A 15105-nucleotide genomic window follows, 5' to 3' on the forward strand; every position below is an offset into this window, starting at 1 on the left:
AGAGGCCTGGGGCACAGTCAGCATTCCAATTCATCCCAAAGGTGTTCAGTGAGGTTGAGGTCAGGGCTCTGTGCAGGCCACTCGAATTCTTCCACTCCAGCCTTGGCAAACCATGTCATCATGGACCTCGCTTTGTGCACAGGGGCATTGTCATGCTAAAAATGGTATAGCGCTTTTTTAAACCTTAGCAGTTCTACAAAGCGCTTTTAAATGGTTCCCATTCACCCACTCACATTCACACTCTCTCACACACCAGTGTGAGAGTACCAGAGCTGCCATGCAAGGCGGTAGCTTGCCATCGGGAGCAACATGGGGTTTAGTTTCTTGCCCAAGGACACTTCGGCATGTGGAGTCATGTAAACCCTACGATTAGTGGACAACCCACTCTACCACCTGAGCCACAGCCGCGCACAGGATAAGGCCACTTGGTTGCAGTGATGGGAAATTGCAATGGTACTGCATGCAGAGACATCTTATACAATTGTGTGCTTCCAACTTTGTGGCTACAGTTTGGCGAAGGCCCACATATGTGTGTGATGGTCAGGTGTCCACAAACCTTTGGCCATGTAGTATACTTGTGTTTTCATGTGAGTAAAATTTAAATTTGCAATCATTTGTTTGTGAAAAGCATTGGAAGCACAATGTCCCTGTTTGAATCATGTTTATTATATAACCACCATGTTTTATTTTCAGTTATCCTATCTGGGTTTCTAGCTGTATTGCAGATTTATGTAATATTTATCGATCTTTTCTCCTGCTACTTTGGCCACAAATCCGGCACTTTGCATGACAGCTTGGTTGAAACTGGGTTGAAAATGAACATGGTCTCAAGTTAAAGATTGGTATACGAGATCTTTTTTTTTTTTCACTTAAAAAAAATTTAACCCATAAAGCATTTGCATTTTACAGTGTTGGGCAGTGAGTAGTGAAGCTATTTGAATGAATTAGCTTGTAAGTAGTTAAAATATTTTTATCAACCTAGTAGAATTGATAAAGTAGTGCTGTATTTATTTATTTATGTTTTATACGTTGCGATCCTGCTTTCAGTCCAGTCCCAATAGTCAATCCCAGAAAGAGTCGATTCACAGATTCCAGGCATTGAAAACTAAGTCTTCCCCAAAGCTCTGGAGTTGATTCCAAACACAGAAAATTTAGTATCTGTGTGGTTCAGTTAGCAAGACCTCCAATGGATATGTATTTTGCCTTTATTTCAAATTCGTCTGGTCGGAATAAAAAAAAAAAAAAAAGCATTTCAAATGCAGATAAGACATATATTTGCAAAATGGTGTCTAGTAAAAAATGTACAGAATACGTTACGTTAGTTAGAATTCTCATTTGGTTCACATAAGCTCATATATATATGTATGTATGTTATGTATGTATGCATGTGTGTATGTACAGTATCTCACAAAAGTGAGTACACCCCTCACATTTTTGTAAATATTTGATTATATCTTTTCATGTGACAACACTGAAGAAATGACACTTTGCTACAATGTAAAGTAGTGATTGTACAGCTTGTGTAACAGTGTAAATTTACTGTCCCCTCAAAATAACTCAACACACAGCCATTAATGTCTAAATTGCTGGCAACAAAAGTGAGTACACCCCTAAGTGAAAATGTCCAAATTGGGCCCAATTAGCCAGTTTCCCTCCCTGGTGTCATCTGACTTGTTAGTGTTACAAGGTCTCAGGTGTGAATGGGGAGCAGGCGTGTTAAATTTGGTGTCATCGCTCTCACACTCCCTCATACTGTCACTGGAAGTTCAACATGGCAGCTCATGGCAAAGAACTCTCTGAGGATCCGAAAAAAAGAATTGTTGCTCTACATAAAGATGGCCTAGGCTATAAGAAGATTGCCAAGACCCTGACACTGAGCTGCAGCACAGTGGCCAAGACCATACAGCGGTTTAACAGGACAGGTTCCGCTCAGAACAGGCCTCGCCATGGTCGACCAAAGAAGTTGAGTGCACGTGCTCAGCGTCATATCCAGACATTGTGTTTGGGAAATAGACGTATGAGTGCTGCCAGCATTGCTGCAGAGGTTGAAGGGTTGGGGGGTCAGCCTGTCAGTGCTCTGTCGTCCCCGAAGGAAGCCTCTTCTAAAGATGATGCACAACAAAGCCCACAAACAGTTTGCTGAAGACAAGCAGATTAAGGACATGGATTACTGGAACCATGTCCTGTGGTCTGATGAGACCAAGATAAACTTATTTGGTTCAGATGGTGTCAAGCGTGTGTGGCAGCAACCAGGTGAGGAGTACAAAGACAAGTGTGTCTTGCCTACAGTCAAGCATGGTGGTGGGAGTGTCATGGTCTGGGGCTGCATGAGTGCTGCTGGCACTGGGGAGCTACAGTTCATTGAGGGAACCATGAATGCCAACATGTACTGTGACATACTGAAGCAGAGCATGATCAGTATGCAGTATTCCAGCATGATAACGACCCAAAACACACCTCCAAGACGACTACTGCCTTGCTAAAGAAGCTGAGGGTGAAGGTGATGGACTGGCCAAGCATGTCTCCAGACCGAAACCCTATTGAGAATCTGTGGGGCATCCTCAAACGGAAGGTGGAGCAGCACAAGGTCTCTAACATCCACCAGCTCCGTGATGTCGTCATGGAGGAGTGGAAGAGGACTCCAAGGCAACCTGTGAAGCTCTGGTGAACTCCATGCCCAAGATGGTTAAGGCAGTGCTGGAAAATAATGGTGGCCACACAAAATATTGACACTTTGGGCCCAATTTGGACATTTTCACTTAGGGGTGTACTCACTTTTGTTGCCAGCGGTTTAGACATTAATGTTGAATTATTTTGAGGGGCAGCATATTTACACTGTTACACAAGCTGTACACTCACTACTTTACATTGTAGCAAAGTGTCATTTCTTCAGTGTTGTCATATGAAAAGATATAATCAAATATTTACAAAAATGTGAGGGGTGTACTCACTTTTGTGAGATACTGTATGTATGTACGTGTATATATATATATATATATATATATATATATATATATATATATATATATAAAGCTACACAATGTACTATGTGACTTTCCTCTCAGTAGTCTAATTAAAATTAAGTTAACTATATATGGACAAAATCTGGGAATAATACAGATTAACGTTTTTGAAGATCAATAGATGGCTAATAAATCAGCTACTGAGAACGGTTCTTTTAGTTGTTCTTGTGCACATTATTTTAGTATATTATATGCGTTTAACACATAGGTCAAAGATGGATGTTTTTTTCATGCATATGGACATTTTTTATAAAGGGTTCAAAGAAACTGTTGGTAAATAATCTTAACATCCACATTTAGGATTATTCTACAAATGTCTTTATAGATGAGGCTTCAGGTCATTTATACAGAACTTGTGCTGCATTTGGTCTTCAGAACATTATTGAAATGAATGAAAATGTGTATTAATTTTCCCTATTGAAAATATGGAAATTCTTTTATAAATGTCTCAAACAGCTGTTGGTAGGAAGATGATTCTTTCGCCATGATGTTCAGACCCAATGTTGGACAGTTGGAGTATATAGTGTGGGCTGGGGGGGGGGGGGGGGGGGGGGGAACAGAAAAATGACAAAGGCCTTATTATTTTATTCCACTGTGTGAAGGTCTAAGTTTAGTATTCATTAGACCCAATGGCCTCGCTATCATAAATGTCAGTTTTATGGAGCTGCTCAAGCACTGAGAGGTTTAAATTGACCAGTGGGGTCATTTTAGCCTGTCTTATTGCACTTTTTCACCAATAATCTAGTCCCATATATTCTCCTGTGAGTAGGTGTCCAACCATTTTGTACCTTCCCATGGCAGCTTTACTCTCTGAAAGGAGATATGAGGAAGAAATATGTGGTCATTCTGGACATCATGTCTCAATACATTACAATGGCTTGCACATTCTGTGCATGCCACCCCTGCAGTGTGTTTACCCAATTATTTGACCAGTTTGACACTCTGCTAACTCTGATCCTTTTTTCATGACAGAGATAACATAGTAACACATGGGCTGCGTATAAAATACTGTACATATTGTATTAACTGATGATGTATGACAAAGTGTGAACTTTGGATCAATTATTTTATCATTTAAACAACACGAACTCTCACGATGGCAATGACATGGAGAGTGGGCTTGGTTAGAAACATTTAGAACCAGTATCAAACTGTGTTGAATAATATTTTTGGTGGATTTGGACCATCATCTGTTATATGTGAAAAGTGGATCTCTCGAAGTGTAATTTGAAAGAGTTTATAGTTGTTGTTTTTTTTTTTGTCTCTGCCGGTGGCTCATTGTTTAGCCCCTTCTCCCAGCCCTTGGCACATGCTCTGTCTTTGTTAATGGGCTCCATTAGACGGTTTAAGCAGCAGCCGGCCGGTGCACTCCCACAGCTGGTTGTGACTGATTGTCGAGCCCGTCCAATTAGCCAGACTCGGCTCACTCTCCCCCACCTCCTGTCCTTGCTCTGACACCTGTGTACCTCTTTTGCCATGACTTCCATCGATCTGCTCTATACTCTCTGCTCACTCTAAGCTCATTATGAGCCTGCGAGGCAAGGATTTGAGTTAAGTGATCTTTGTTGCCCTGTACATGTTAGACATTTGCTTCTAGATGTGTCTGTATGCAGAAAGGGCAATCAGAAGTAATGAATCAGAAGTAATGACCGATGTGATGATCAACATCCGGTGAGAGACATGCAATAATTAGAATGAAGAATCGGAGATTAAGAGAGGTGAGACAAAGCCACAGCTGTTCATCACAAGAGGTGCGGATGTGACTCCTATAATATCAGCAATAAATCCAGCTTTCTCCTTGCCGTCATCTGTGACACTGGGATAAGTACTTGTTTGTGTGTACGGTTGCAATTGGGGATGTTTTTAAGCACACAACACCAAGGTCCTACACTCTGACAAACTCTCCTATTTATTATATTTTACCTTATGTTTGCGATTGTTGTTCAGAAGCTTGCAGGCAACCTGGGAGGTTGAGTCATTACAATCACCGCTGAGCACTGCACACTTTTTCTCCCCCAATTACCGAGATGCTGTGCTTCAGAGCTGTTGACATAAATTGCATTTCTCAAGAGCACCCCAGAACGCTCATATTCTGCTTTCATCCATGACCTGCTAGTCTATTGCTTTTGAATTATTCAGATCCTCAGCCGGGAACATCATTCTGAGGTGCTGTCGATATTTATAGTGCTAGCTGGATTAGGCACACTGTGCTTACACTCATGACCCTGAAGTGTCGTCTTCTCCCAGGCATTAGAGGTCATGTAGGGTGTCAGCACCTGAAAAACCTTCCTATCTGTCTCGCATATCAGCACAAAGTTCTCACACTGTTTGTCCTTTTTTCCTTACTGACGCTTTTTTCTCTCCACTATAGACACTAAACAAGAACAACCTACTACCAGATGAAAGAACCAACTTCTTCCCTTCACAAATCCAGCAGACAAATGTCTACACCACCACCTATTACCCCACACCGCTGGGAAAATATGACTATCGGCCTGACTCGTCCCCCTCACCCTGCAGAACCTACAACCCCAGCTGAGACACTTGTCCCACCCCTTAACTATGTTGCCATGGCGATGGGGAATACTGACAGTCTGGAGCTTTTTTTCTTACCATGTGCTCCACCCATGCATTCTTGGCACCTGATGAGCATAGGTGCTCTTCTGGATCATTTTGCACGACTCCTCACGCTCCCGCCATGGAGGATATGAGCATGTCATATAAATCACAGCTATTGGTGTTTCAGATGGTATTCCTTCCTTGGGAATGTGTACAATTGTGTAGCTACACTGATGTCAATTATTTAAAACTCGATCTCTGTGAAACTCGAGATATCTGTAATCTTTAACTGAAAAGGTTTTCTGACTAAATGAAAGGGGGACCTCTATTTAAGCTGACTCCACACTTTCCGATCTAGAAAACCTATGTTCATTCCAGAATGGGCAGGTTCAAATCTCCACGCGGGCAAATATTGCACCAAGGGGAGGAGCAAAAAGGAAATATGGTTGCAGAAAGGAATTAACAGAACCTGCTAGGTCTGTGTAACAAGGCCCAAGAACCAGTACTCACCAACCTACAACTGAAGAAGTAATGCAGGGTTAAAAGGCATGCCGTGCTAATATGATTACATGGACAACACTGAACCTAAAAGCATGACTGATAAGTCTGCAACCCAGCTATGAGAAAATGCAGAGGATGGAGTCCAATGTGCCACTGTTCAGTAGAGATTGGAGAGGAAGCAACAGGATTGTAACTGGTTCCGCAGGGCTTTAAAGACGGCCCTCCAGTCTCGGCCGTGTTGGACCTCGGATCTCATATGAACACAAACTTCTGAATACTTGGTTTGCCTTGATGGTTGTATCAAATACGACAAGCTTGGACAATTTTTTTAAATTTTATTTTAAATATGAAACATTATAGAAAAAAAACGATAGCTTGGCACTTTTTTAAATATTATTTGAAAGAGCATTGTTTGGAAATGAAGTAGGATAGATGGATATTAGGGTTTATTTAAAGAATTCACACTTTGATGGGATATACTGATTTTGGTCATTTTCTTCTATTTAGATGTATTATTTTGTACGCTTTAGAGAATTAACCATCATTATCGTTTTTTTTTTTTTTTTTTTAAATATGGCATTAATTTATACAGCATTAATGTACTATGAGAGATTCATAATTGTGTTTTTCAAGCTCTGATTCAAATATTTCCTCATTTGATCACATCTAGCACATTTTCTCCATGATAATTTGCCATTATAACTGTGCACACATACATCAAGCTTTTGTATGTGTGTATGTGTCTTAAAAGGAATGACCAAGCTCAAATTCGTAACAGTGTTAAAGATGATCACGCAGCAGGAATGCACATTCTTTCATTATTAATATCTCTTTCATTGTATCCAGTATCTCATGCACTCTTCAGTTCGACACGAACAAAACGACAATAAAAAGGGAAAAGAACACGGAGAATCTTGTTGGGGTACGATGTTATTTAAAATAAACTCAGCTTGTTAAGGGGCATTCGAGAACAACGCTATTTTTATCATGCTCGTCAAAGGAATGCTGTCAGTGGTGACCTTTAGTTAAGCTAAGCACGAGTGCTTGATTTGTATATAGGTAATGCCCCACTATGACACATAAAGGTTAGTGTAATGTAAATGTATATTGTAAAGCTAACACGTTTTTTTACAAGCCTTATAGTTGTAAAATAGTATGTGCAGCATCTGTGTATATACCAACTACAGGCACGGTGTGGGGATGGAGCTTGTCAATGAGTCGAGTGCTCCTGCTCTGTGGCAGTCAACCAGAACTCCTCCAATTCTTTGTTAAATCCAATTTAAAACTTCATTCACATCTACTACGTGACCGTGCTGTTTAATTCAGGCACTAACCTACTAGTTTGGTGAATCATATTTGGAGTTTCAAACATTTTTGCGCACTAATTTTCATTTTACAACCTTAAACTTGCTTCCAACTATGGTATTGCATTCGATCCAGCTGCAAAATGTCATATTTACTGTACGAGAATGCAATGCAATGCAATGCTACTGTGCAGAGATTGAAAGAGTTATTGTGCTACACTGATGTCATGAGTCATATTACCAAATGGCTCTATAAAAATCAAGTGTTAATTTGCAGCTGTATAACAAGGCCTGGAGTGCGATGTGATTTCAATTTACTGCCTACACTATGAGGCTCAGCAGTGCATCAAATTCATGGCATGGTGCATACAGTTCTGATTAACAAGGACAAATTATTGGTCTTGTATTATATAAAACGTATTTTATATATATAGGAATATGACACCCACTAACTATTATGAAATTCTAAATGTGCTTCTCATATTTGTCCAATGTGTGGTCTTATTACTCCTGCTCTGACCACTGGATTTTAACAGGTGAGGAGCAAAGCTGACCAAATGAGACGCTTCATCCCCACAAGGCTTGGTGCCCTTCTATGCAACTGACCCATTGGTACTGTTAGATATGTGATGTAGACTGTAATCACTGCCTTTTAGACACTGTGAATTTTTGGTACTCTATATTTTTGTATATTGTACATTGTAAATGATAATAAACCATGATGATGACTTAAATGGACTGCTGCTAACTCATCCTTTTCATCGCATTCCTAAACACTACCAAACTGGGCCATTCCGTTCTGTTTCCGACTGTGAAAAGAAAAGCGTTTTCATCCTGGCACAGGATCTGTTTTTGTGTTTCTGTAGCCTGGGTATCGCACGCTTCCGTTTGTTTGTGCAGGGATTTGCTTGGCTGGCTGGGTTGAAGGATATCAGACTTCAGTGCTGACAAAACTTGCAGATCTGCCATATTCCCCAAGTGACAAAGGAGCCCTCGAAAAGAATAAATGCCTGTCAGGATTTGCACCCATCTGTAGTTGGTAGACATCATCCTTAAGACTTTCCGCTTTCATATGTCTATTCCATTGTTGGTCTGGACAGATATTATATAATGAGTCTTTATTAATCACGAATACATTACAGCACAGTGAAATTCTTTTCTTCGCATATCCCAGCATGTCAGGAAGTTGGGGTCAGAGCGCAGGGTCAGCCATGATACAGCGTCCCTGGAGCAGAGAGGGTTAAGGGCCTTGCTTAAGGGCCCAACAGTGGCAGCTTGGCAGTGCTGGGGCTCAAACCCCCGACCTTCTGATCAGTAACCCAGAGCCTTAACCACCAAGCCACCACTGCCCCCCCCCATACTAGGCATTGATTTGCACAAACCCTGGCACCATGTTAACACACACATTTGCACATTCATTCATACCTTACGGCAATTTAGTATAGCTAATCCACATGAAAAAACTGGAGAACATCGAGGAAATGCGTATGGACAGGGAGAACATTTAAAAACACCACACAGACAACAAGTCAAGCCCTGGAACTCAGGCAGCAATTCTACCAACTGCATGACCATGCTACCCTTTAAACCTATTCAGCTGCAATTCAGAGTCAGTCCTATTAATATTTTTAATAAGATTGTGTATGACCGCAATAGTGGCAGTGATTAAAAAAAAGAATCAAACCTGCCCTTAATCAGTGACTAAGGTGTTTGTAGGCATTTATATAATTCAGTGTCAAATTCAAAGAATCTTTTACATCATGAAACTGTTTGTGTGGAATTTTATAAAGAAATGTACATTATTCGTTCCTAATATGAATCACTAACGCATATACATCAAACAACTGTCCATGCAACGTTCCGGCCTGGAAAAATTTTCATTTTCGCAGAGACCCTTTAGAAAAACATGACTGAGGTGTTCGGATCATCCTGGTACGTAGGGTGACTCATCCATCCATCCATCCATAGATCTTCTATACCACTTATCCTTTTCAGGGTCACGGGGAACCTGAAGCCTATCCCAGGGAGCATCGGGCACAAGGCGGGGTACACCCTGGCACCCAGGGGGCAGAACACAATCACATACACATTCACACAGTACGGACACTTTTAGACACGCCAATCAGCCTACCATGCATGTCTTTGGACTGGGGAAGGAAACCGGAGTACTCGGAGGAAACCCCCGCAGCACGGAGAGAACATGCAAACTCCGCACACACAGGGCCACGGTGGGAATCAAACCCCCAGCCCTGGAGGTGTGAGACGAACGTGCCAACCACTAAGCCATAAGGTGACTCATTTGTCTCTTATTTCTATTGAGGAGAGTGAAAATGAAAATACAGCTCGCTCGAGAAAAGAGTGAAATCAGATGGGAATTAATCAGGATGTCTACTTGCGTTGATCTTTCTCAGTTTGTTATTAATGTGAGACAGTGTCATTTCTCTGACTGGGACAGAATTGATGAGACCGAAGGCATGGTTTTCGAGTCTATGTAGACACAAGGTTAATAAAGACTGACAGATGCATGAAAGATTTTGTGAAAGCTGATACCGCATTCAGTCAATAGACTCGGATGAGATTAAAGGCAGTAGTCAGGAGTGATCCCTACTGTGTCTGTCTGCAGACAGCTGTGTGCCTGGCTGACGAATCTGGACCAGGATGCTCAGCTTGCTCTTCTACAATCACTGAGAAATGCTGAAAGTGGGTTTTATTGATGAGCATAAAGCTGCATCAATCAGACACTATCTGCTGACGGACTGGCAATGACGGATCACCGGTGGCGTCCTCCCCGAGGGGCCGAGCTGGCCTAGTGCCAGGGCAGAGCCATGTCTGAGAGTGAGTCGCAGAGGCTCATAGAGCTGGAGAGAGAGAGAACAGAGACACTCAGGGAAGACTTAGTCATTTAGTAAAGCTGGAGTTCCTTCCACCCCGAGCCCAGGTCAACACAGAATAGATACTGCTCTATTATCTGTCCCCCATTCTGGAACATTCTCCACTGTTGGACTCTAGGAATCATCATGTGGATGGCATGTACATTATATCTATTGATTGTTTTTTGTAGCTATTGTTTACTTACATGTTTGCACAATACATGGCCAAATCATTATCACAGGTAACTGGTAGCATTGGGCCTCACCGATTAAATTTGGATGTGAACAAATTTATCGGTAAAATCTTCACAGGAGCATTTACATGAGAAATGTGACATTCATGACAAATAAAGTTCATTGAATCAGGCAGAGTTTGTGCTGAATGCTGATTAGGGCATTGGTGGCTCAGTGGTTAAAGACTCTTGGGTATTAATGCTCAGCAGCTCAGGGGGTCAATCCAGAACACTGCCAGGCTTCCACTGTTGGACCCTTGAGTAAGGACCTTAACCTTATCTGCTCCAGGGGCTCCAGGACTGATCCTGTGCTCTGCCCCCAACTTCCTAACAACCTGGGATGTGCAAAGAAGTAATAATAATTTTTAGATGTTTCAAATAAAGGCTTGTTCTTCTAAATTGACATATATTGAGACATTAATGTGAACCTCAAATGGTATGGCATGCAATTTGACACTGTATATTGATTCGGTAGCTATTCATTTCAATTACAGTTTTGTGAAGCTGTATTGTTTCATATTAATCTCATATTCATTTTGCCCAAAACAAATCCATAAAGTGAAGACAAATAAGACTAAAGGTACAATTCGGAAAAAAAGAAATGTCTCCGTAATACAAGAGGAAGAGTTAACCGACGTGCTGCAATGGCTAAGCTGCTAACTGTGCCATGAATGCGCATGGTAATTTACAACGTTTACCAACAAACGGGCTTGAATGTTTTTGTTCGGTTTGGCTTTACATGCAACTTTACTAAAGATTGATAAATGAAGCTCATGTGGATGTGATATAAATATTCCCTAACATGTCGTGATTACTTGGCCATTCTTATTAACATTTCTGTTATAAACGCCGCAGATGTCATACACGGCCTTTTTCAAAATCAGGTTTGAAGACAGAGATTCTTTCCCATGGATTCTTTCCAAACTGTTTTTTCAGTTGTTGTAATGTTGGTTACAGCACACACCATTACTTTTTCTTCTTCTTTTTTTTTTTAAACAGGGGGCTTAAGAGGAACAAACTTCAAATTTAATCCAGCTTTTCTAATTCTAGCTGATGAGATGTCTGATGTATCACTTTGACCATGGAGGATCAATCATAACAAGTTACAGATCCATTGCCACAGGAGCTCTTGTCCATGGCTTGTAGCATGATCCAGCTCTTTTTTGTAATTACTTTCGATCCTCTGTCTTCTTGAGGTCTCTTGTAAACTGTGTGTATGTAATGGAAAGCATCTGATCAGCATTATGCTCTTGCTTGCTTTGTGATGTCTGCAAACAAAACTGATAATCTTTTGATTTTAGGATTCCACAGAGAGAGAGAGAGAGAGAGAGAGAGAGAGAGAGAGAGAGAGAGAGAGAGAGAGAGAGAGATGACAAGAAACATGTGAGCATATTTAAAACCAGGGGTTTATAGAGTTTCATATATCCGAGGCGGGAATGATTTCAATTAGGACCCTATTACACTTCTGAGGAAGAGAAATAACAGGGTTATAAAGTAACAGATATCTGGAAATTACTTTCGTCACACTAACCAGGTTTGATTGCTGTGAAGTAAACTAATTCATGAGGATGAATCTTTTTTTAGAGTGGAATGTAGCTATGATCTAGTATGAAATAAATCTTATAATCAGCACATGCCTTTTCACTTTTACTGTAGCCATGATTGTGCTACAGTTACAGTTATATAGTCCTTTTCTAGACACTCAGAGTGCTTTACAATGTATGGGGGGAAATCTCCTCAATCACCAGCAGTGTGTAGCATCCACCTGGATGATGCGGCGGCAGCCATAGTATTCCAGAACGCCCACCACACACCAGCTATTAGTGGAGAGGAGAGAGTGATGTAGCAAATTCAGCGATGGAGATTATTAGGGGACCATGATAGAGAAGGGTCAATGGGGGAATTTCGCCAGGACACCGGGGTTACACCCCTGGTAATCCGTGTTACTACGCTAAGCTGTCACATTCCCGAACCTACCTGGCTCTCATCAGTATCTCACAACATCCACAACACAAGTGTATTCTTTTGCTTACCCTAATGATTTACTGACATTCTCATGTTACTGTACAGCTTAAGCACAGATAATGTTTGCACAGTCGCATAAATATAAACATTATACAATACCCGTTTTCTTAGTATTATGATGATGAGTGCTGTTTGGTGAGACGGTACGATCCCTATGGCAGAAAACTTGCAGAAATAGCTTTACCCATGACTGTTATAAAGCTCTGACACTGGAGACTCCTTCCATAATTGTTCAGTTAACATCTATTTACACAAAGCTTGACCATATCGGCATTTCGATGCAAAAACATCGAACGTCCGACTGTGAAAATAACTTTATAACAATTTATCTCAAGGTCAGTGAAATAGGTTACACTCCGCTGAAATGAAAAGCATCTGCACAGTTCGTTCTCATTAGCATGTGGAGGAGGGCTAATCCTGTTATTGGCTACGGGTCTATGACAGGGAGAAATGGGTGTGAGGCAGAGACTGGGCAGTGATATAGTGGGCTTTTTCCAGCACTATTCCCATTAATGAAAGCAAGAGGAGGACAAATGATGTTAAATGACTACACTGTGCAATGAATTTGGAACTAAAAGGCACCTCCATTTGTACAGCTTGACCCAGAAAAAATGGATAAAAATCAGCGCTTTACAAGAACTCATTTTTGGATCATCGTAGATTATATTTGCTTAGTGAGGTATTGATGTGTCCTTTATTTTTCTCGTTTGATCCACATAAATATAATAATGACCTACACTTGGACAGACAACAGTATGTACTGTGAGATCGTAAACGATAGCAGACAACACATAAATGCAAGAAAATGATACACTTTCTATGGTCCATTTCTCTGCCTGACTGCAGAGGCTCTTGCAATCCTTATATTAAACCAAGGTAAATGGCACTGACATCACGCATGCCGAACAAGACATTTTGCATTGCAACATTTGCACAAAAAACAAAACAAAAAAGTGATTAATTGTCAACGTCAAAACTCAATTTCTGAAATCTGAAAGGCCAAAGATTTCACTTGGGATCACTTCCTGACATACTGAGTATTACAAAGTGCTGACAAAACACCGTTTAGAACTATTAAAATGATTAACGAGGCTTGTGTTTGTTGCTATTTCTAACCGATGCCAAGACCATGAGAGGCAACATGTTTACTCATGGCTGCAGTATCTTCGGCTCATTTCCTTAATCTTGAGATTTCAGATGTATTACGGTGGAGTTATTTTCCATGCCATAATGCTCAGACTTGTAGTGATTTTGATGATGATTGAGATCAAATCAGGATGTGGCCCCCAGTATGGCAGAATGATTTGGACTAATTTGTTCAGCACATGATTTTATATTGCTAGGTTAGAATGTGTAGTAATTACATAGGACAAATAAAAAATTGCTGTTTCACCATTATATTGGTTTAAAATGATAATTGCACAGCCATCAAAACTTAAAACACGTTTAATTATCAGGACAGTGGGGGGATTATACTGTATGTAGTATTTATGTTGATATAAACCATCGGCTTTTATCATTGCTGCCTGTGTGAACACAGTGTAAATGAGCTCAGTAGTAGGTGTTGCATTATTTGCTGCTACTAGTTACTGTGATGTGTGTCCTCCATATTGGAACGTGACAAATGCACTTGTAAGTTAAAGCGAGTCTACTGTGAGAGGTGGGTCTTGATCAAATGAGCTGTAAATCACTGTTAACTATATTTGTTGTGATACATAATAATTTGGTTATGAAGGTATTTGAAAACTTTTGCTAGAAAATAAACTCAATACTCTTCTGTTCCACGACAAATTCTCAGGAAATAATGTCTGTTGAAACACATACAGTACTACAAAGTTTCCAGAATACCTCAAAGACCTGCTCATGGTTGGTCATTTGAAACAATGGCAGGTGGTTTAACCCACCCATGCTATTACAAATTATGTAGTATAAAAAATGCTAAATAAAAATAATGTAGTTTAACCCATTAACTGAAAGAATTATTCCATCTGGTTTTCATAACTCATTTTAAAAACCTGGCTGCATTCACCATGAAAGATCCTGTAGATGTAGTCAAGCTCTAAAATTCAAATTTCTTTCCATGTAAGGTTATTAAGCAGCACACGGCATGGCTGTAGATCACAATAAAATCCATCTGTACCCCTTTTTAATTCTGGAATCGTGTCAGAAAACCAGTGTTTTTGTAGGTGAATTGAATACTGATACACAAACTCAATTCTCTTATTGAGCAGATGGTTTTAGGGTTTAATAGTATGTTGTTACATTACATTAATTGGTTGCCCATATATAGAGTCCACCAGTGTGGATCTCGAAATGTGAAGGATCTGGAGAGATTGTGTATGGAGGAATGGTCTCAGATCCCTCGCTATGTATTCTCCAACCAGGCGTTATAGGAGAAGACTCAGAGCTGTTATCTTGGCAAAGGGAGGTAGCACAAATTATTGACTAAAAGGGTGCCAATAATTGTTGCACACCTATATTTATCAAATATATTTTTTCTAAACCTGTGTTGTGTTTGCAATTGTTTGATATCCGTGAGAGCAGAGTATTTTTGTGATTTTTACGCCGCCATTGGGCGGGCGTAGATGTT

The 15105-nt window shown here is 40.5% G+C and overlaps 1 protein-coding gene across 5 annotated transcripts in view; it reads left to right on the top strand.

Moving 5' to 3' along the window:
- sema5ba (sema domain, seven thrombospondin repeats (type 1 and type 1-like), transmembrane domain (TM) and short cytoplasmic domain, (semaphorin) 5Ba) overlaps positions 1-8121 on the top strand; it is a 112889-nt gene extending 104768 nt beyond the window's left edge. For all 5 annotated transcript variants that reach the window (XM_017469501.3, XM_017469500.3, XM_017469502.3 and 2 more), the window contains one exon: positions 5395-8121. In XM_017469501.3, coding sequence (XP_017324990.2) covers positions 5395-5562 — 168 coding nt within the window. In that variant the 3' untranslated portion in view covers positions 5563-8121. The remainder of the gene's footprint in view (positions 1-5394) is intronic.
- Positions 8122-15105: the final 6984 nt, after the last annotated feature.

The sequence above is a fragment of the Ictalurus punctatus genome, chromosome 6, assembly GCF_001660625.3.
Source record: "Ictalurus punctatus breed USDA103 chromosome 6, Coco_2.0, whole genome shotgun sequence".
In the NCBI taxonomy this organism is placed as follows: Eukaryota; Metazoa; Chordata; class Actinopteri; order Siluriformes; family Ictaluridae; genus Ictalurus; species Ictalurus punctatus.